This window comes from Terrapene carolina, unplaced genomic scaffold (assembly GCF_002925995.2).
Source record: "Terrapene carolina triunguis isolate 2854851 unplaced genomic scaffold, T_m_triunguis-2.0 Scaffold53, whole genome shotgun sequence".
NCBI classification, from domain to species: domain Eukaryota; kingdom Metazoa; phylum Chordata; order Testudines; family Emydidae; genus Terrapene; species Terrapene triunguis.
This window is the reverse complement of record NW_020664404.1, coordinates 7682728-7704353: the sequence shown is the minus strand read 5'-3', so window position 1 is coordinate 7704353 and position 21626 is coordinate 7682728. Positions and strand designations below refer to the sequence as shown.

Genomic DNA, 21626 nt, shown 5'->3' with positions numbered 1-21626 from the left:
TGCCATGCTGACCAGTACCCCTCTGCAGAGGGCATTCCCCTGAGATTGGAGTATCAGCCACAAAGTAGCAAAGAGTCCTGTGGCACCTTATAGACTAACAGACGTATTGGAGCATGAGCTTTCGTGGGTGAATTCATCTGTTAGTCTATAAGGTGCCACAGGACTCTTTGCTGCTTTTACAGATCCAGACTAACATGCTACCCCTCTGATACTAGCCACAAAGTAGCTTAACAGCTTTGTTCTATAACCCCAGAAGAACTCCCCATCCAACTCCTGGGCACATGCTCAGGGGCCAAGATTGGAATGAAAAGTAGGTCTGATTGTATTGAGTCAGCCAACTACCACAGAACTGCCCTCCTCTGACCCTCAAGTCTTTCTTACTGTTATCACTTTTGTTGTAGATGTTCTCTCCTGCACCAAATTCCTCTGTCCCCTCCTTACTTTTGAATTTACCATGGCATTTCATCCTCAAAGAAAGAAATAAGAGAAAAATCCCATGTGTACATATGAACAATTGTATCCTCCTATGTATTTGTATAGGTTTCATTAGCTTTTCCAGGTATGGGTAGGAATGAAAATGCTGCACATTTCTGCTGTGCTTTTCATCTCAGCATCTTAAATGGCCTGGCAAGCATCAATTACTCTGAGCCTCTGATCGAGGTAAGTACGTATTATAACCAAGGACTAAAACTGCGTGAGGTTCTTTATAGCTTCTGGCTGAGATTTTCAAAAGAGATGCCCAATTCCCATAGCTTACTTGGAAAATTCCAGACCCTCTGTTGTGAGCATTGATGTCGAAAGGGTGAAACTGCTCCATTGCTAAATTATATTGGCTTCTGGTGATAATGGAGGCATTGCTTATTTTTGTAAAATTTGTGCTTTGATAAAAGGGACAACGTTTGACCACATTTGCAATGGCCTGAGTGAAATTTAACCATTGCCATCACATTCCCCACCTTGCTAAAAATGTTGAGCCCAATCTGAAGTCCTTGCTCATCCAGTACTTCAACTGATTTCAGAAGAAACAGTTTTAGGGTGGCCTATGGCTCAACAGATTACTAGCAATCCTACCTTATCTTTCCGTAGGGCCCAAACATCCCAGTGGGCGTGACCCTTCCAGATGTTGTTCTGTTTGAGACTAAGGTGCACTGCAAGTTTCTACAGCTCATGTAGTATCTGCAATAGGGTGACCCCCATTTTAGTGCATGGTGATTTGAATCCGGTTTGCGTTCGTTATTTTGACTTCACCGTTGGCATTTTTAGGAACATAGACTGGGACAGACCAGGCTTCCCTCTATTCTTGTCACCAGAAGCGGCCAGATGTTCCAACGGAAGGTGAATCCTGCCCTCCCATAATTGTGAAATTGGGGTATTGCTTCAGGATCCTAGCAGGTGATTTTCTTATGCCCTGAAAGATGTGGATTTCTAGCCCTTGTTGTCATATCCTCGCTCACGTAGCTGCACTTGCGACTCTTACTCGCATATAAGTCCAAGATTTGAATAAATGATTAGTGCTTTTGGGTGCCAGACATACACCACCTTAAGAGGTCTGATTTTCAGGAAGTGCTAAGCATCCACCCACTGGATATCAGGCCCCTTTAAGGCATTTCAAGCTGAGCCCCCAAAATCATTTGTCATAAATCTTGGGCATCTATTCTACACTTATATTGAAACATCCTTCTCTTTATCCATTTAATTCTTTTCTGCCTTTTCATTTAAGCAAGTTGCTTGTGTCATGGGAAGGGGCACTAGAGATTAAATTACAGTTTGAACCTTGCATTATATTTCATCATCCTACTTGAGGTTTTTTTTTTTGAAATTTTTTTATTCTAAGTCACACTTGCTGAAAGATGGTGACAGAGACAACATGCATTAATATAGAAGGCAGCCTCTTAAGAAAGGCAGAAAAGTCCCAGAGTTAGGAAGTGAAGTGAGTTCCCAAACTTCACACCCAGACATTTTATACAAAGTCATTTTACGTGCCAAAGGTTTCTCTTTTTTTCCCCTCTCCTCATAACTATAAAGAAAGCCGGAAGGGTGAGGGCCAGGAAAAATTGAGATGATTTCCCCCTGGTTATATAACGAAGCTTAAAAAAAAAATAAAGACAATATCAGTCAGTCAATCACGTCCTTTGGTCCCGAGCCAAATAAAATTATCCTTTGTTTTGTTTGTTCCATTTTAAGATGATAATGGTGATTTGATTACAACCCACATTCATCATTTAGAGGTGATTTACTCTTCTAAAACCTAATTTGTGCATAGTTTTGTACTGATATCACTACTGCAGTTAGAGCTGTGATTTTTTTTTTTTTACTGTAATACTTATAACTAGAGCTGGTTAAAACTGAGTTTCCATTTCACGAGAAATTCTGACATTTCAAAATTTCCAGCTAAAAGAAATTTCCAGAACAATTCATAACTCATTTGGGAAATATTGAAGTGACTGTATTGAAACTCTTGGTTTCAATAAGGTTGAAATGTTTCATTTTGACTATTATAAAGTATGTAACAATCGAAATGATAAAGTCGAAAGAGTGTTCTGATAGTTTTTTAATCAAAAATTTTGATGAAATTGGTACATTCCCACAAAATGTTCTGATTTTGTCAAATCAGCATTTTCTGATGATTGGAAATTTTCCAATGGATTAGTTTTCCCCAGCTCTAGTTATGACAGTACAAATCCCTAGTGAGGACACAGTTAAAGGTTCCTTTATACTGGTATAGGCCTGGTCTACACTAACCCCCCAATTCGAACTAAGGTACGCAACTTCAGCTACGTTATTCACGTAGCTGAAGTTCGAAGTACCTTAGTTTGAACTTACCTCGGTCCAGACGCGGCAGGCAGGCTCCCACGTCGACTCCGCAGTACTCCTCTCGCCGAGCAGGAGTACCGCAGTCGACAGCGAGCACTTCCGGGTTCGACTTATCGCGTCCAGACAAGACGCGATAAGTCGAACCCAGAAGTTCGATTGCTTGCCGCCGAACTAGCGGCTGGGTATAGACGTACCCATAGATTATTCTCCTGCCCTCGCAGGTGTAAGTATCTTTCTGTCACTTTGGGATGCTCAAGGATGAAGAATTTGATTTAAATGTTAGATGGCGTTGTTATTTTCTATCTGAAGATCTACAGCATGTCAGATGAATATATACATACTCTCTTTAAGCTAACATATTCAATATCACAAGTAATGTTAGTAGCATTTTGAATAAATGATGTATTTTACATTTTGATCCCAGGAATGATATATAAAAACTTATCACATTAGCTTCAGAGGTGACTCTCTGTTCCGTGTGAACAATTGTACACTTGTCTAACAATAACAGATATTAGCCCAATCCGCATCAATGACACTGTGCTGTTACTCCTGGTAGTAAAAATGCATTGATTCTTGAAAAGGGAAGCAGAAGAAGAATTAACTGAAGTACTAACCTCCTGCCTAGCGGAAGCATTGCTTAGATGCTTGCAGCCTTGAGAGCAAAGAGACAATGGAAACTGCTAAAAAAAGGAAAAACCCCAGACTTTTTTTTAAAAAAAAGTTATTTTTAAGTTACACATGGTACAATGAAAACTCCTGCTCCCAATATTTATTGCTTTTCAAACTGTATATTTTTTATTTCTGTATGATACAAGAGGGCTCCTCCGAGGGCCTAGGTCACCAAGTTGGCATTTGGATAGCTTGCATAAAAGCCTTCAAAGGAATGCCTCATTTTCCTCAGTGGTGTGACAGCAGGCATAGCTGAGGTAAGATCGCTGGCAGTGGAAACAGTCTATGAATCAGTCATCAGTAGAAAGCAGACCAATAGTGCACTGATTTCCTTAGCGTCATTGATTTAGCTTGTATTGCAACAGCCAACAAAAGTTAATAATAGTCATAACTAGAGCTATGAGAATAATAGGGTTTTTTTGTGTTTTCTGGGCGTGCTGAAAAAAATTCATTGAACGTCAAATGAAATGGTTCATTTAGTTTTGAGCCTGCTTTTATTTAAAAACGTGGTTTTTGGTCAGTTAAAAATTGAAAGTGTGTCTATTTTGAACCCTGAAAAATGGAAACAACTTCAAAATTGCTCATGAAATCATTTCCCCCTTTCTCAATCAACTCAAATACATTTTCTTCTTTGATTGAGTCACCTCTTGTTCTAATATTAGGGGGCAGTAAAAAAGTGACTGACCTCTCTTTCCAATAATCTATCTTTTGTAATGGTGAATGGGAACAAAGTCTCCTTTAATCCCTTCTCCTTTTCCAATAAAGACGATCTTCATTTTTGTGATCTTCATGGAAAGTTAGAGAGAGATCCTGGACTATATGTAGATAAGAGTTCTGTGTGTGGAGCTACGTGAGATGAAGGAAGCCTGTAAATTAAAATAAGGGATTCTTCTCCCTGCAGAGCTATTTATTATAAAGATGGTCTCTAAAAAGTGCTTTTACCTTCATTTTACTAATGATTCTGCTCTGTCACACTCTCTCTTTATTAAAGCTTCAAGAGTCTCCCGTGAACAGCGGGATTTGAACGTGTGACTTTCAGCATCCATCGCACAGGCTTCTACCTTATGCAGTAAGAGTTGCTGTAATGGGCAGTACAGTAGGTGCTTATTCTCTGTGGACTACTCTCTAGAGGTGACATGAAACACTTGGCCACTAGACTATCCTTCCGCCTTTAAAATGTATTGCATCCCTTGGCTATGGCACTGGACTGCAACCCGGGAGACTTGGGTCAAATTTCTAGCTCATCCATAGAGTGACTTGGGCAAGGCCCAGAGGTATGTCTACACTGTAGTTGCAGCACCTGTATCCATACCACAGCTAGCTTTACTCTAGGTTGGCTCCTATACCAATGGCAGCGGAGTCACAGCAGCAGGGGCTATACAAGCTCACCTGTACCCGGGCCCTCAGTTCCTGATCTGTAGAAATGGGGTTGAGAGCACTGCTCTACCTCACAGAGGTGTTGTGAAGATAAAATCCATTAGTGACTGAGGTTGCCTAGCTACTAGGGTGCGGAGGATCCTATGAGCGCCGAGATAGAACTTGGGCTGAAAGTAACTAGCAGGAATTAAAGCCTGGGCTACACCTAAAATTTAGGTGGACCTAGTGGTGTGAAAAAAAAAAAAATCACTCCTGAGAGATGTAGTTAAGCCAATTTAAGCTCCACTGTAGCCACCATTAGGTTGATGGACTGAAGAATTCTTGCAGCGGTGGATTTACCACGCTGATGGAAAAAACCCTTCTGTTGCTGTCGTATGTATATGTCTGTGCTACAGGGGCACGGGTGGTGCTGCTGTAGCACTTGCAGTGCTAAGAAAAGATTAAAATAAATAGGCCTTAATATTGGTCAGTATGTTCTCTATATCTTCTTTGTTCATAGGTCTCATATTTGTTAGAGAAAGGTACCTTGGGTGTCAAATCCACACGGCAGCTGGGGGATTTCTAGCCCATGGATAAGTACGTGCGCTAGCTTTGAGCGAGCGTGGTAGTGGATTAGACACTCAATGACATAGCTGGGGTTATATTCAGGCAGCTTGTCTGTACTGCTAGACTGACCGTTTTAGTGAGCTAGCTTAATCAGAGCTCGTGTGTAAGTCTACATGAGCTGGAAAGTCCATCTCCAGATGCAGTGTAGACAGACCCAGTCTGCGTTCCTACAGCCAGTGTTAGCCCAGTCCCTTAGTTAAATAATACTAGTGTGAAGTCATGGGATAGCAGACAGACTGTAAATTCCTTAGTGGCTGGAGCCTGTGTACCTATAATGCGCCAAACCTGTTTGCAAGGACATCAGAAGTTAACCTGGTTGGCTTTTTTTTTAAACCACCCCACTTTGATTTATTGTTAAAGCATTTGCAAGTCAGCAGTATCTTAGAAAGCTTTGTCTTTCCGAACAGTGAAGGTATAGTGAAAATTAGACACTAGAAAAAGACTAAATTTAACACTTTATTTTGTCTCAGAAGGAATCCACCATAGGCCTCATATTAAGTTATGCATCTTTAATTATAAAAATAAGCAAAGAAAATAACTTGCATCTCTCATTACCATGATATGTTTCAAATAACCTTTATATGAACACATGGAGCTTTAAAAATGTAGTTTAACAATAAATAATGACATATACCAGATATGCTCACTGTTTATTCCAGTAATCGGCCAAAAAAAAAAAAAACCAAACCAAAACCCCCTAAGTATCATTAAATTATAAATACATAATGCAAATTTATAATGGCACAAACATGTCTAAAGTGCAAACAAATCACAATGAGAATCATGCAAACGCTTCTAGATAAGCCTCTCAACCCCCAAGAAAATCACTTCGCAGTGAGCACAAGACAAAAAAAAGCATTAGAGATTAAATGTGTGAAACAGTCAGACTCTACACTGAGAATCATTTTTCCCTATAAAAATTGTGTGACTGTATTGCAGTGCTAGTATTACTATAGGCCAAGGGGGGAAAAAGTGAGACATTAGGCATAAACTAAGCAGCTCAAATATTTTTGTGAAATAGGTTTTCTCTACACTGAGTAATTGTGTGGGGGGAGGACGTTAGCTATCAGTGTAGATAGGTAAAGCCACTAGATGAGATTTATCCCTCTTGAAACCACAGTAATAGGGTTGCTCTGGAAAGGACACCCCCCCCCCCGTCCTCCCCAGGTGAAAAAAATGATAAAAATTGATTGGAAATGTTTTATACTTTGGGGGATCTGATTGAAAAACCACTTTTTTTTGACAGCCAAAGAGAGTTTCCACTTAATATTCAAAATGTTGGGCATTTAAATAGCCTTAGGAAAAAAACATGAAAACCTAAGCAGTGTTTATACAAATAGTTGGAAAAAGTTGTCAAGCCATTTTCCAACAACAACAAGACGACGTTTTGAGGGAAAGTGTTCTACCTGCTTCACAAGGTGAGTTTTACTGGTTGAAATAGCTGCTTTGCACTATGTATGTAAAGGGACCACAGCTCCAGGGCAGCTATACTGGTAGCTTTAATTGGAGCAAATCCCCAGTGTAGACACGCCACTGTGTAGTGTACTTGATACCCAAACTCTGGTGAACTTCCTGTTCTAATGTCCTTTTCCTAATGGTGCATCTCAAAAAGTACCTCTCACAAAGTGCTGAGCACCTGCACCTGGTAAAATCAAGCCGTTGCTACTTGAGCACCCATAATTCCCACTGGAAAGCATGCAGCACCTTGCAGGATTGGATTCCAGTATACCTGATAGTGTTAAGAATGAACTACAATGTTGCACCTAGCTTGAACAGGACTGCATAATTCAGAGTATGTTAAAAAAAAAAAAAAAAAAAAAAAAAAAAAAAAAAAAATAAAAAAAAAAAAAAAAAAAAAAAAAAAAAAAAAAAAAAAAAAAAAAAAAAATCGGTCAGCAACGTTTTTTTGCTGCTTACAATTTTACGACAGCACTTTCGGGCTACATTTAATGAAGACAGCAATTCTGGAAATGCTGCCACTGCATCTGGTTTTAATATATTAGCAGCAAGTCATTGTTTAAAGGCTTTGTGGTTAAAAAGTTCTATTGCTTTATATTTTGCAAAAAGAGATGTCCCTCCCGTTAGCTTTTAACAGAACTTGATTAGCTTCTTGACTAGCCGAACCAGAGTCAGCCACCCACCAGAAGTAGTTTCTAACTGGGGAGATTTTGGAATGTGCGTGTGGAATCAGCCCTGCTGCTCACATGACACAACACAAGGTTGCTTTTTTTGGCGTACAGAACCAAGACAGACTACTGTTCAGAAAAGCTGCTCTAGCCTTCAGCTAGGAGTGAAAAAAAAAAAAAAAATCAACTTGTAAGCCTCAGTTCAGAGCCTCTTTTACAGAAGAGCATAGTAGGAAACGCAGGCTTGCAGGCCGTGTGTTTCAAGTGGCTCGCAACAGGCACAGTGATGCATGTGTTGGGATTTGAGGAGTTTCATTTTTTGGATTGCCGGCTACCTTTAGGCATACCAAACAGGGCTCTATTTTCCATGTCGTGCCTCAGAAGTGACCCTTCTGAAGGCTGCAGCCATGATATTTAAGAGTTGTTCTGTCAGCCATTTTGACAATTCCCAGATTAGCTTTTTAGCAGTACTTCTGCCTGGGATGCAAGTTAAGTACCATGGTAACCCCTGAAGGTAGCTTGGGCAGTCAGAATCCAGCCGATCGGTGAGTATGAATAGCTACTCATAAGTTTTTTACCAGGTCCAATTCTAATACATGATGAAACAATTTCTCTCTCTTTCATTCTAAAAAGGCCACAGTGAGGAATGTGTACTTTTGAACATGATAGAGATACTGTTTCCAGGGGAAAAAATAAAGCTAAGGTACAAAACTAAATTTATATGCAATAAAATTATTATATTCTGCTTCTTTTAAGCAGACTCTTCTGGAATTTATGTACAGTACATGACAGATTTTTAAACTATGTATACCACAGTTAGAGCAAGACCTTTAATACTCTAGTTTTAAGACAGTTTTGTTAAGGATTCTTTTAAAGCTTTTAACAGTTAGATACAGTACATAAAGATGCTGGGGTTTTTAAACCAATGCAAAGACTGACCAACTTAAAATCGCTTTCACCACATGGTCTTGCACCTCATGCTGTCATTTTCACAGTGCAACTAAACAAACAGTCCTCCATGTTTTGTGAGTGCTAGACCTGATTGTGGTAGATTAACTGGGCAATGGAGTTTTATGACAGAGGATTAAGACTGTATGTCACTGAGACCAAGAATCCAAACATGACATTCATATTCGTCCATGGCCAGCACAGATTCATAACACAAATTCCATTGATATCTTTAGGATAGATCCATTAAAAGCTATCGCCACCTACCAGCCTCATAAGGTTAAAACTATTTGAGTTGGTTTCAAACTGCAAGGGTGTTTGAGCTACAGTTCATTGATAATTTGGTATCTGCTGAAGAACTGACTGTTGTAAAAGCCTAGGTTTATGATTTTCCTTTTTTTTTTGGTGGGGAAGAGAAGAGAGATGGAGAAATTTCAAAGGCAGAAAGCTGGGACATTGAACACAGAAGCCTAGTTCCATGCAAATTTGTTTGAGAGGGATAAAAAATATGAACGACTAAATCTAAAACCAGTTTCTAATTGTTGTTAAAATCAGCCTACAGTACATTTGGATGGGTGTATTAACTCTTCTAGAAAAAGAGGCTTCTATATTGGTAGTGCTTAGATCCCCTACACACCCATTCTCTCTCCCCTAAGGAATTATGCACTTTCTGAAGAGGTACGTTTCACATGGGATGGAATAGACCCCTCACCTCGGAGGTTCCTGAAATAGATTTTTAGCTTTTGAGGCTCAATGATACGTCGCCTGTTGAAGTCTGCTCTGGGGTGCGTTTGAGAGCAGTGATCTGTTTGCAGCAGATGGAAGAGGCTGGCCATGTTGGGTCCTATCTTCTCCATCAAACTGTCTTTGATGGTGCTGACAGTCTCTTCATCACATTCCAATAAACTTCTCACGAGCTTGTTGTAATACCTGGATAAATGAACAAGACAGTTACTGAGGTAATAGCACAGGAGAGAGAGTTGATCCCAAGCTAGAGCAAATCAGTTTGAAAGAGACTACTCCAGAAAAGTTGTGCTGCTGAGAGAGAACTGGAATTGTCAGGGTTGGTTTTTGTGGTGTATTGAGGACTGTGCTGAAATTGTAAGCTATTACTGCAAGGGGCTGTGATCCCAGGTCCTGCTCTGTAACAGTTTCACAGCAAATGCGCAAGTTATAATACTAGCATCAACTTACATAGATTGCTCTCTATCCCAGAGACTTAACCCCATATACGCATCTCCATCTTTGATTCATGGAGTTACAGTACATGTGTGTTTCTGGGACAAAATTCTAGTTTTGGTTAACTAGTCCTAGCCATGCTCCTGTTAAGCTTCTGAATGGTAAATACACAAATTTGGGTTCTAATTAGTAAATGATACTCTCAGATTTTTTTGGCAAGTCGGTGTTGGACTAGGAGCAAAGGTATCAAGGTGGTCACATTTATCAGGACTTATTCACTAGTAAAGAACCATTAAAATTGTAAACTCCCCACAAACAAGTGTAATATCAAGACCATAAGCTCAAAATAGATAGATAATGGACAGAAATAAGTTTTGGAAGATGTAGACCCTTATGTGTGCCAGAGTAGAAATTCCCTATGCAAAAATTATTCCCTAACTATTTACCTTAGGGCTTTTTTTTTTTTTTGCAGCTTCCTCTGAAAAATCTGGCACTGAGCACTGTTGCACAGGATATTGGACTAGATGGACCATTGGTCTGATGTGGTATGTACACTCCTATAAAGGAATCTGAATTTCTAGATGCTTCTTATGACTCTTCTATGGAGATTTGACACCAACCCTTTCCCCGCTTCTATGTAGTCTTTAGAAAGGGTTGAAGAAAACTAGGTCAATGTAGGTCGAATAGCTTGACAAACGCATGCATTCCTCAGGGGATGAATTTTTTTTAGGATTTACAACCAGCAGTAGCATGCTGAAGATGAGAAAGTTGGTTAATTTAATCAGGCCCTTTTGCCTTCCACAAGGGACTGCAGTTTCTACCCTCTACTGTGGAATCTTATTTTAGCACAAGGCCCTGAGTGTATGCTTTCCTTGCTCTCCTGTTTATGAGAGAGAGCCAGGAATTTGTGCTGATCTGTTTCCCCATCTCTGTTTGAGTCAAGCAGAGAAAGAACAGTGCTCAAAAGAATTCTCCTCCATGGGACTCAGAGAGAGAGAGAGAGAGCTGTGTTGATTCTTCCTATCACTTGTTCAGGTTTGTGCTGTCTGCTTAAGGGGACTTAAGAGTGCAGGGCAATCCTATTGATCTCCTAGAGAACAAATTGGAGAAAGTGTAGCAGTATCAGAAGTCCTGGGTGCTACTGCCCAGGAGGATAATGGGGAGCATATTACCACATCTAAGGAGGATGTGGGCAGGATAGAAGGCCATAGGGTAGAGAAGAGGAAAAAGACAGTGCTCTTTTCACAGATGTTACCTCAGGCTTCTTCCTCAACTGCTATACCTGTAGTGTGAAGAGAAAGGCCTGGGAGTTTGGAGTAAGGTACTAACATTAACTCAGAAGATCCCATTAGGGAGTTCTGAGTGACACTTTCTATGATGTTTACAAAGGGTTAGAGGTCATAAGCAAAGTACTATGTTTATAGGTAGAGCTGGGTGGAATTTTTTTTCCTCGTGGAGAAAAATGCATATTTGGCAACTTCAAAACATTCCGTAAATTCACGTTGAGGTGACCAAATTGTTTTTTGATGCAAACAAAAATTCTGAAAAAAAGTTTACACATTTTGTTCCAAAGTTTCTTTCAATTTTATTTAAAAAATTGAAAACAAAATCCCACTTAATCTGATTGGCACATTAAAAAGTTAAAAAAAAACAAAAAAAACAAAAAAAGTCTTCTATAATGATGCAAAGATTTAAAAAAAATTTCATTTTCAGGTTGAACCAAAATAATTTTTTGAGAGGTGAATTTTCAGAGAACCAAAAATATCCATTAGTTGCACAGCTGTAGTTACAGGTACATCAGGAGAGGTTATAGAGAAGCCCTAATGTTAGATAATTTAAAGACTTTTTGGATTCAGACAACTCCGTGGCCATTTATGAACACCTCTATTGATCCTTTACCCTTCATTAAGAATTTACACTTTATATGAAGGTTATATGTATGAGAGAATGTTGTCCATTTTATTATGTGCTGCTGCAGATGTATCAATGCACCACAGAAGCGAGTGATTGGGAACTGCCTAGTAAAACATCTCTTCTTCCTGGTGTCAGGTTTTGCTCAGGTTAGTATCCTTTGCAGAAGAGGTTCTATTGGATGATGATGATCTTGTGTTTATCATCAAATTAAACTTTCAGATTCTATTCCCTTGCCTACACCCTATTCCATGCCTTAGCTATCTCTCCAGCACTCAAAGTTACTGGATAGAAATACAATCTGATGTTTTTTAAGAAGATTATTAAATAAATGAATTTTAATTTCAGTAGCTACAGCATGTCCAGAGGCAGAAAGGCCTTCCTCCTTCACGGCTACTGACTTGAGATTAAATCACAGGAAGCTGCATGACCCTTTAACTACTTCCTGTTGGAATTCCGTGCCAACTGGCACATTCTTATTTTGTGTCTATGTTGGGACTTGGGCTGGGAAAGCAGGATGCTTTAGGAGAACTTAGTGTAAACTATTAGCTGGGAAATCCTGCTTCTTTTGTTACTCAACATGTTACAATATCCTTTTGCTTCACCGTTAGTCCAAGGCTGTGTGTGGAGTAGTTTCCTTTACCACATCTTATCCCAAGACGTGGGTCTTAAGGAACAGTGACCTTGTTCTAGGGTTTGATTCTCTACTTGCTTTGCACCTTGTGGCGTGACTTACACCTGTTCTACCATTTGAGTGCTAGTGTGTTTACACACACACCCTCAGTGTAAGTGTCCACACAAGGTGTAGAGAGTGTCAAGTCACCTGAACTCTTCATGCGTGCAAGTTAAACATTTATACCCAAGGGATTATAAAATTAAGGGCTTGTCTATGTACGCCTGTAGCAGTATAGTTACGTGGTACAACACCCCCACCCTGGGGTAGATGCAGTTATACAGGTGTTTATAGCATTCCCTTTCCTACATAGGAGTAAGAGTTATCCTTAGCACCCTTATATTGGGAGTAACTGTATCCACACTAGGGATTGTACTAGTACAATCCCACCCCCAAGTCAAAATAATTATAACATTGCAAAAACTAAAGAGACCTCTGACTGCAATGTAGACGTAGTGATTGCAGCATGGGCAGACATCCCCACACTAGCTTTACCCTGCCTTGTTCTAGAGATGACAGTAACCTTCTATTTTATCAGGAGGCTGGGAGTAGGGAATGCTCAGAATCCCATAACCTAATGGGTCATGACAACAAAGTCATGGAAGAGCCATTTAGCTGGTGCACCCTTTAAAGCATTCTCAGTTATTTATATTAAACACAGAATGAAACTGTTTACTGAAGAGAGGTGGAGTTGCCTTGAGAGGAAATTAAGCTGCAATATTCACTAAGGGCTGGTCCACACTGAGGCGGGGGATCGATATAGGAAACGCAACTTCAGCTACGAGAATAGCGTAGCTGAAGTAGACGTTACCTATATCGAACTAAAAGTATCTACTTCGGGTCCACGCGGCGCAGGCAGGCTCCCCCGTCCACAGCGCTTCCTCCTCTCGGCGAGCAGGAGTTCCGCAGTCGACGGGGGAGCGCTTCTGGGATCGATCTATCGCGTCCAGATGAGACGCGATAAATCAATCCCAGAAGATCGATCTCTACCCGCCGCATTAGGCAGGTAGTGTGGACCAGCCCTAAGAGATGTTCAACATAAGAATTAAAGGGACACTCGCAACATTTTCAGACATGTAGTTATCTACCATCTATCGCTATAAGTAACACGTCTGCTAAGTATAACAAAGTTAACCAAAGAATTCTCAGCTTTAAGTTTACTTTGTGCCTTTCAGAGCTCTTTGTCTAGCTAGTTTTACTGTTTCCCACCTGATGTACAGAACTTTATAAACATGAGCAGGGGATCAGAAAAAAAAAAAATCTGATTCAGAGTATTTTAAAACAAGATTTTAAAAAGCCAGGAAGTACTATTTAAAGTGAGCTGTATCTGGAACATGTAAAAATTAGACTCAGGTTGAGAACATCCCTTTAAATGTGCTTCATTTTGTGTTCTTGTATGTTTCACATAAGAAAACATCCACATACCTGTTTGAGAAGTGATTTGGAAATTGGACAACTTCAGTGATTGCTTCAGGATTACGCTTTGCAATGCTACACATGTCCAGTTTGCTGTAACATTCCTCCTGCACCTCTGAGATCATTCTTTGGAAAGTGGAACACCTCCGAATGGCAAGGAAAACCTTGGACGTAACTCCGTTTGCAATGCATTTCAGGCTCTCTTTCACAAAGGCTTTTCCCTGCAAATTTAGAAGCAGCATTATCTGAATGTGCAACTGCATAAGTCATTCATAAAATGTTAACACATACAGGGCCGGCTCCAGGCACCAGCCGAGCAAGCTTGTGCTTGGGGCGGCAGGTTCTAAGGGGCAGCATTCTGTCCAATCCTAGAGTGGCAGGGCCGCCCTTTTTTTCCCTTTTTTTTTTTGGTTCGCTGCTCCGGCCGCCCTGTAGGGGGGCGGCGGTGCGGAGGAGGGTAGTGCCCTGCTGGGAGCGGGCTGTGCGCTCTGTCTGCCCCAGCCGGTGCCAGGTCTGCAGCAAGCCCGGCAGCCCGCGTCCTTCCCTCCCCGCCGACCTTCAATTCACCTGCAGGCGGGAGCAGGCGGCACAGCGGGAGGGGCTGAGTGGCAAGCGCCCCGGCTGAAGGAAGCCCTGGCCGCCCACCTTCTCTCTCTCCCCCCCGCTCCCTCCCCCTGCTAGCCGGGGCACGCACTCCGCTGCAGGGGGTCCCCGTTTGCACCCTGGCTCCGGCCGCCCTCCAGGGTTGGGTTTTTTTATTATTTTTTTTTCCTTCGCCGCTCCGGCTGTCCCGCAGGTTTTTTTTTTTTTTTTTTGGGGCAGCAAAAAAGCCAGAGCTGGCCCTGAACACATAGCAGCAATTAGCAAAAGCAGGGTATCCTTGCTGTGATTTAAGTGTTGTGTCAAAAGCTTACTCAGCAATAAAGAAACCCATTTATGGTCAAGGCATTTTGTTCCACGGGCTTGTATTCCTAATTATTGTAAATATAAATATTGATTAATGCCCAGTGGTCCCCCTCAGGATTAAGGCCCCAATTGTACTGGGCAGTGTACAAACACAATACTTACTCCCTGTTCCAAAGAGTTTCCCAGTCTAAGCAACAGCATCAAAATGGTCTAAGATGCTAGTGGCACAGCTGTGTGATAGCAATATTGCAGATATAGGGGCCAATCCTGTAAGGTGCTGAGTGCCCCAACCTTTAAGCAGGCTTTGAGGCTCACATCCTGATGTGGGGTGTTTCATTTTACGGCACCCTGAGATCTTCCAAATAGTGTCACCCTCCCCTATTGGAAGAGATGGTTATTATGCCTACTTTATAGATGATAGTAAACGTCCCTAGCAGAGCCAAGACTACGATCCTTTACTTATGCCCTTTCTCTAGCTATTCCACGTGAAAAGAAGAAAAAAAAATCTGCAGCTCCAGAGAGTCAGGCTCAACTGGTTTTGCATTCCCAGGGCTGAAGACTTCCAATTCAAATCACACATCCGTGCCAGGTTACACAGTCAGAAGAGTGACTTTGTTAGAAGAACGTTTATATTTCCTCCTGAAGAGGAAATTTAGCTCTCTGCCCCATAAGACGGCCTCTGCCAAGTCCTCACACACAGCACACACTATGTGGAAAATGTACTGTAGAAAATCTCCCGGAAGAATAGATTTGTGGCCAAAAAAGCAAAGTCCTGGTTCCCACAAGCGCATCTAAGTATTAGCAAGGCCCATTAGGAATTATGGGTGGCCTGTACAGAACCCATTGCAGGATCAGGACCTATTAAAATCTCCATTCCAAGCATTTGAGTGCCATGGGGATTAAGCAAGCACTTTGCTGAATCAGGGTGTAAAGCTGGCCTGAATAAAGAGGAAAAAGAGGTTAGCCTTGTACTATACCTGAGTGTCAAATTTAGCAGCGCTGTAGAGGAAGGACTTGCAGATGTCGTACATTCCATCCGTGTCACACGTAGAGTTCTCCAGGCAGGCAAACGCACCGCAACCCACCTGGAGGGCACTATTTAAACAGCGAACCACTTCAGCTGGAAGACAGGCATAGGACATTACACAATGCTTCCCACTTCCATAGCCCCCTTCATCTGAGGGCACAAAGCACGTTACCAATGATTAAGTTACAGAAGACTCTTGTAGACATAGTCCTGTGTCACAGGATTTTTTTTTTGGGGGGGGGAGAAGGGAGTAAAAACAAGAGGTACATCTCAGGCATGTATTAACTGAAGTCATGCAATAAGCCACCAGCAAAACTTGGAACAGAACACAGATCTTCTGACAGTCGCATGTCCTAGACTCCTACAAATTAAGTGAAACTGACCAGTAGGAAACATTTTTAATATTGACCTGAGCCATTACTTATCCCACTTTTTGAGTTTACTCAACCTTTAAATAAAAAAGGTGTAGAGCCCACTTAATGTAAAGTTAGTCCATCTGAGGCAGAGATGAAGGAGAAACTAGTGGAGATTATGCATGTTTGGGATACTGCTAAAAGCCCTGGAGCTCCAATAGTTTATTAGTCTGAAAGGCAGTCATGATGAATTGACAATATCTAGATCATATATAATGGCTGAAAGAGAAAAATGGAATCAATAGTGCATAGGGACACTAGCCAAAATAAATAAATAAATAAATAAAATGTGATAACTTCATTTTCATTCTTGTGGCTATTTTGAAGGGAGAAAAGCTTTGACTAGTGTTGAGTACTTTATCGTGCTAGGAAGGAGAATGTTTTAGTCCATATCTTAGTCCAACTGCAGCATAGATAGTCCCTGGTTACTTGCTACATATTAATATGGTACCCAGCTCTTCATAAGCAGAGCACAGCTCTGATAAAGGTTTTCATGAAGATAGAATCAACATTTGATCCAGAGAGTTAAACTAATGAAGATCAATGTGTAATTAAAATAATTCATACATAGGCCCCAATGTGTGTAAACGGCAGAACATAAAACATTTCTCTGTATTAAAAAATGATATTGGGTGTATTGAAACTATGAGCCAACTGTATTACCACCCTAAAGTTAACAGGTATTAACCTTTTCTAGCAAGCTGAATGTCTGTCCAATTATGTCCCTGTGCAGGGCATATTCATTACTTTTTGTCAGATCTTGTTACTGACATTCTTCAGGGAAGAGAGTGAACCTAGATTCTCAAATCAAGATATTAGATGTCTGTGACAGGAGGATATAATGCAGAGTGGTAGAGGAAAACCTGTACCAAAAACTAGCTCCTAATCGAAAGAGGGGTCTGTTACAACTGCTATCTTTTGAGGGAAAAAGAAATGCAGCCCCTGTGCTCCAATACCACTTACACACCTGGAAAGAAAGATGTGATATTATCCTATTCCTAATTCACCCCGGCCATCTCAAGTTGTTTTCATAATTATATGTTTTGATAGGTTCCGATTATAACCTTGCTTTCAGCAGGTTTAATATGCATTAGGGTTTTATTGTTTTAGGCACAGTGAACTAGAGAGAGATCTTATGTTTCTATAGCAACCAAATACAAAAGGAAATTGAGCAAACACCCTCATATAGTACTGCAAAGCCCTGCAGATCTAAAATAAAACAGCTCTTAATGAGCTCCAAATTAGAAGATCCCTCCTCACTGTCTTTACCTTATATTTTTACGACAGATTTTTATTTTTCCATTGCTTAAGAGAACATAAAATGTGCTCAGTTCATCTGGACACCTACAGCACACGAAGTAGAGCCATTCAGTGATGACTTGCTAGTTATTTCTCTCATCTATTGTAAAGGCTAATTAGGTAAGCGTGCTTATCATATTGTCATGTTACCATTCTGACCAATATCTATAGGCAATTAAGACTACATGTTAACAGTGGACACGTTTAGCTTATTACATTCTCTGGAGTGGTATTAGAAAAAAAAATCTTGTTCTTCCCCCCTTTGAATACACAGATATTTAGCAGAAGGAGCTTTAACTTGCTAATAAGCAAGGAATTTAACATTAAAGTGTATTTATGACAGGGGAAAAAAAACATTCAACCTGCATGAAAAAAGTGCATGTAACTCATTTAATATCTGCAATTCTTACACACACACACACACACACACAGAGCAGATTACATGCTGGTTTATAAACCATCTCCTGAAATGAGATTATTTCCTGTAGTTATGCATCAATATTACACAGAATCAGTTTCCTAGGATTTTCGCTTACATAATTTATTGCTAACAGCCACGAAGGGACAGTCTATAGCAAAGCTTAGCAGCGGAGACATTTGCAACAGTTTAAACACATCAGGGCTCTCAGCCCCTCTTTGAGGGGTGTTACCTGAATTCTGTGCTGCAACCCTGGTTTTCCTGGGGCTCACAGAGTCATTCTGTTCGGCTTCATAAGATGCAGAAGCACTGATCACCAGCAGCAGGAGAATAACTGACTTTTGGAGCATTCTCTGACAAGTTTCCGCTAAGTTTTTGTGAGTGTCTCCTCTTTCTTCGGCTTCAGCAAAGATGCGGATCTGGATACACTCACAGAGAAAGGAGTCTGTCAAGGACTTGGTACTGCTGCAGCCTTGTACCCCTAGCTCCTGCTCACTGGGGGACCAAGAGCAAAGCTCAGGGCTTTTATAGCCGGCCTTATCTATCCCCCCTCCAGGATCTGGAGCCAATCAGGAGGTGGTATAGGCAGCCAATGGGATGCTGTGCTCATTCAAGCACCAGAGCACTGGAACTTCACAGGAAGAATATTTTCCAGCCAATTAAAAGGACCTGCCAAACAATAATAATAAAAAAAAAAAAAAAAAAAAAATAATCCACAAAAAACAGGGGGAAAAAAAAAAAAACAAAAAACTTCCTGTGATTAATTTTGCTCAAGGAAATTGCATGACAACCCTAAATCTTTCCCAAGATCACCTGCTTTTTAAAAAGTAACTTAGTAGCTACTGCAGGAAAACACTGATATTATAGTCTATCATCTATAAATAAGTGGATCAGCTAATTAAAGCAGAGGCATTTTCATGTATTACACAGAATGAATATTTGCCACATAGGTTGCATACAGTCAATACTGCCAGTCAGCCATGCACACAAATAACGGACCCTATCTCTGCATACATGGATTATATACACGGTGCATATATACCCCCCCCTCCCCAAATATGCAGTACACACAGAGTTCATGCACAATCACATGCAAATATGCACACATCACACAAACAGACCATACATACAGTCCGTAAACCCTCCAACACAAAAATATGTATATTGATACACACCCGTGCATAACCACAGTACATGCTTCGACCTATGCTCACAACAGCACGTCCTCTCCCCCCCCCCCGCACCCTTTCCCAGAAACAAACATTTGCTGACTTTGTTTTAATAAACTGGGTATTCCTGCCTGACACTTCATCATAAACTTTTTTTGGATGATAGAACAGGAACAAGCTTGAGAAACAACTGTTGATCGTTTTACTTTTTTTTGTTGTGGCTGGTTTTAAACTTGACAAATTTATGACCTGAAGAGGAAAAACATTTTTTAAGCTTGGTTTTTAAAAAGCAAATGATGTTTTAAGACACTGGAGGCCTGGTTCGTATTTGCACCAGGGCCCCTTTACAGCACTCTGACAGTGTAAAGGATTTTAAGGGGGCCTAAAAGTAAGCAATGCTGGCCCTAGATCTTGAACCTCAGGGTAGGAGGGTGTGTGGGGAAGAAAGATTTATGGGTTTTAAAAAAAAAAAAAATCTAATTTCTGCATTTCAGGAAAAAAATAGAAATAGATACCAAGTATCATTCATCAGAGGGATGGGAACGCTGCTATTCCGTGGATCTCAGAACACCTCACAAACACGAATAGGTTTATCCTTACAATGCTTCTTTGGGGAAGGAAAGTGTTGTCTCCATTTTACAAGATGTAGAACTGTAGCAACAGAGAGATTAGGAGTTTGCCAGCATGAAAAGATTGCACCCGTTTACTTGAAAATTGGGTTAAAAGCTGATTTAGTTAAAACAGCCCAAAAGCCCATAAAGACACTCTAATTTTGCTTAGCAGTGACTTACTTTGGTTTAAATTTAATTCAGTAAGAAAAAAAATAGAAGTAAACCCTTCATGAAACAGAAATAAAAGTGGGTGTTGTACCAATGTAACTAAATCAGTTTTAAAAACACCTCTTTCATTAAACCATTAAGTTTGTGTGTAGAAAGGGACTGAGTTGACTAGTCCATGGTAATACATGGAGTCTGTGGCAGACCAGAAAATAGGCCGCAGATGTCCTGAATCCCAGTCCAGTGCCATGATCTCAACCCTTCCTCTCATACCAAGGATAGGGAATGACGCAGCAGTGAAGAAGATGGGGCCGTTATGGTTCTGTAAGTGTCTCTTCAAAGGCATATTGCTGCATCCCACTGAGTTTAATGGAGCCTCTCCATAGAGAGGTACAGGAGACATCGACACCACAAATTAAGATGTAATTATTGCATGGTAGACATAGCCACAGTAGCTTTAATTTAGCTAGCACAGATAATAATGGCAGGACCCAACTCAGGCTACTAACCTGAATGTGGACTCAGAGTTCCCAGTGGGGTCAAACTGGGGGAACTAAGCCTGTGCCATCCTGTGTTTGGCTAATGCAGGTAACAATAGCAGTGGACTAAAGTTAGCATGGGTATGTCTAACCATGCTACAATTACACCTTAATTTGCAGTGTCAATGTACCCACAGAGGCAGCTGAAAGATAGGGGCCATGCAGCAAAATCCTGTTCTCATTGGTATACTTGTGATCAGCTTCAATTGGAATAGGATCAGGCCCTGGGCTGTACTCCTGCCTTGGGGGGTTAGAATTACAGCCGTACCAGATGTTCAGAAAACATTCAGAAACGTTGAAACAGAAGGGGTTTGTGTTTCATCTCAGGTTTGTGAAACGGCGCCAATTTCATTAAAACCTGAAAAAACACTGTGGGTTTCTCCACCTAGAAAAAATAGGACCAGTCCAGTTTGCAAGTGAAAATGATCCATGGGGCTTGATTCTGATCAAATCAAAGGGAACATTGGCATTTACTTCAAAGGGAGCTGAATCACCACTCTATCTAGTTCCTATTTGATGGGCGAATTTTCCTAAATGTTGAATTTCAAATTCCAGATCTGAATTTTTGTCTCCCCCCCACAACTAAGGTCAGTTTTCATGCCAAGTTTTGAATGCTTCAATTTACTGCAAGAAGTTTGCAAAACGAAAACCAACCCCCCCCCCCCACACACACACACAAATATTTAGAGCCCTTTCTATGAATGACTATGGGGAAATGGTAAACTGGTCAGATTGGTAAGATTCTGTAAATTTTTAAAAAATGAATTATTACTTCCGTTATAGTTACTAGAGGTCTGATCCATTGACTTCAATGGGCTTTGGAAAAGGCCCTATGTGCAGTGATGCTGGCAGGTATTAATAGCGACACTAGTCAGATATTTCTAAAGGAAGCATGGTAATAGCCAGCTATTACAACAAATATTTACAAAAGGTGATTGAAAGCAGGCGGCTGGCTATTGTAATAGGAATAGACGTGGTTACAATTTAATCTCTCTGGCTATCATGGGGCATTTGATCAACTCACATGCACACGTGAAGAGCTCAGAGCATTTTACAAACATTTAATTAAACCTTAAAAGAGACAGATATTATCACCCCAGTTTTAAAGATGGGGAAACTGAGGCAAGGAGAGATTAAGTGAGTTCCTTGAGGCCACACAATGAGTCAGTGTCAAATTTGAGACTAGTCTTGGGGAGTTATGTGCAAGATGCTCCTTTGGAGGTATCATTCAGGAATACTCCCTAGTTCGCTGAGAGACATATCAGATAGTAAATGGCCACCACGCATATTATACCAACACATGATGAAACCCCCCTCCTGTCCTTTCTCCTGAAATCAGCATACTACTTATGGCTCT

At 40.8% G+C, this 21626-nt stretch overlaps 1 protein-coding gene across 1 annotated transcript; it reads right to left on the bottom strand.

Moving 5' to 3' along the window:
- Positions 1-7348: 7348 nt before the first annotated feature.
- STC1 (stanniocalcin 1) lies at positions 7349-18227 on the bottom strand. The gene is made up of 4 exons (XM_024213523.3): positions 18018-18227; positions 15606-15748; positions 13732-13943; positions 7349-9473 (listed from the first exon to the last, which is right to left on the bottom strand). The coding sequence occupies exons 1-4, from the start codon at positions 18133-18135 to the stop codon at positions 9203-9205; spliced, it is 744 nt and encodes a 247-aa protein (XP_024069291.1). The 5' UTR covers positions 18136-18227; the 3' UTR covers positions 7349-9202.
- Positions 18228-21626: the final 3399 nt, after the last annotated feature.

Excerpts from the sequence above, each read along its gene's own strand:
- STC1 (XM_024213523.3), bottom strand. The coding sequence starts at position 18,135 with ATGCTCCAAAAGTCAGTTATTCTCCTGCTGCTGGTGATCAGTGCTTCT. Across the intron at positions 13,944-15,605 it reads CTGCTAAATTTGACACTCAG|GGAAAAGCCTTTGTGAAAGA; the intron begins GTATAGTACAAG and ends CTAAATTTGCAG. Across the intron at positions 9,474-13,731 it reads CCAAATCACTTCTCAAACAG|GTATTACAACAAGCTCGTGA; the intron begins GTATGTGGATGT and ends TCATTTATCCAG.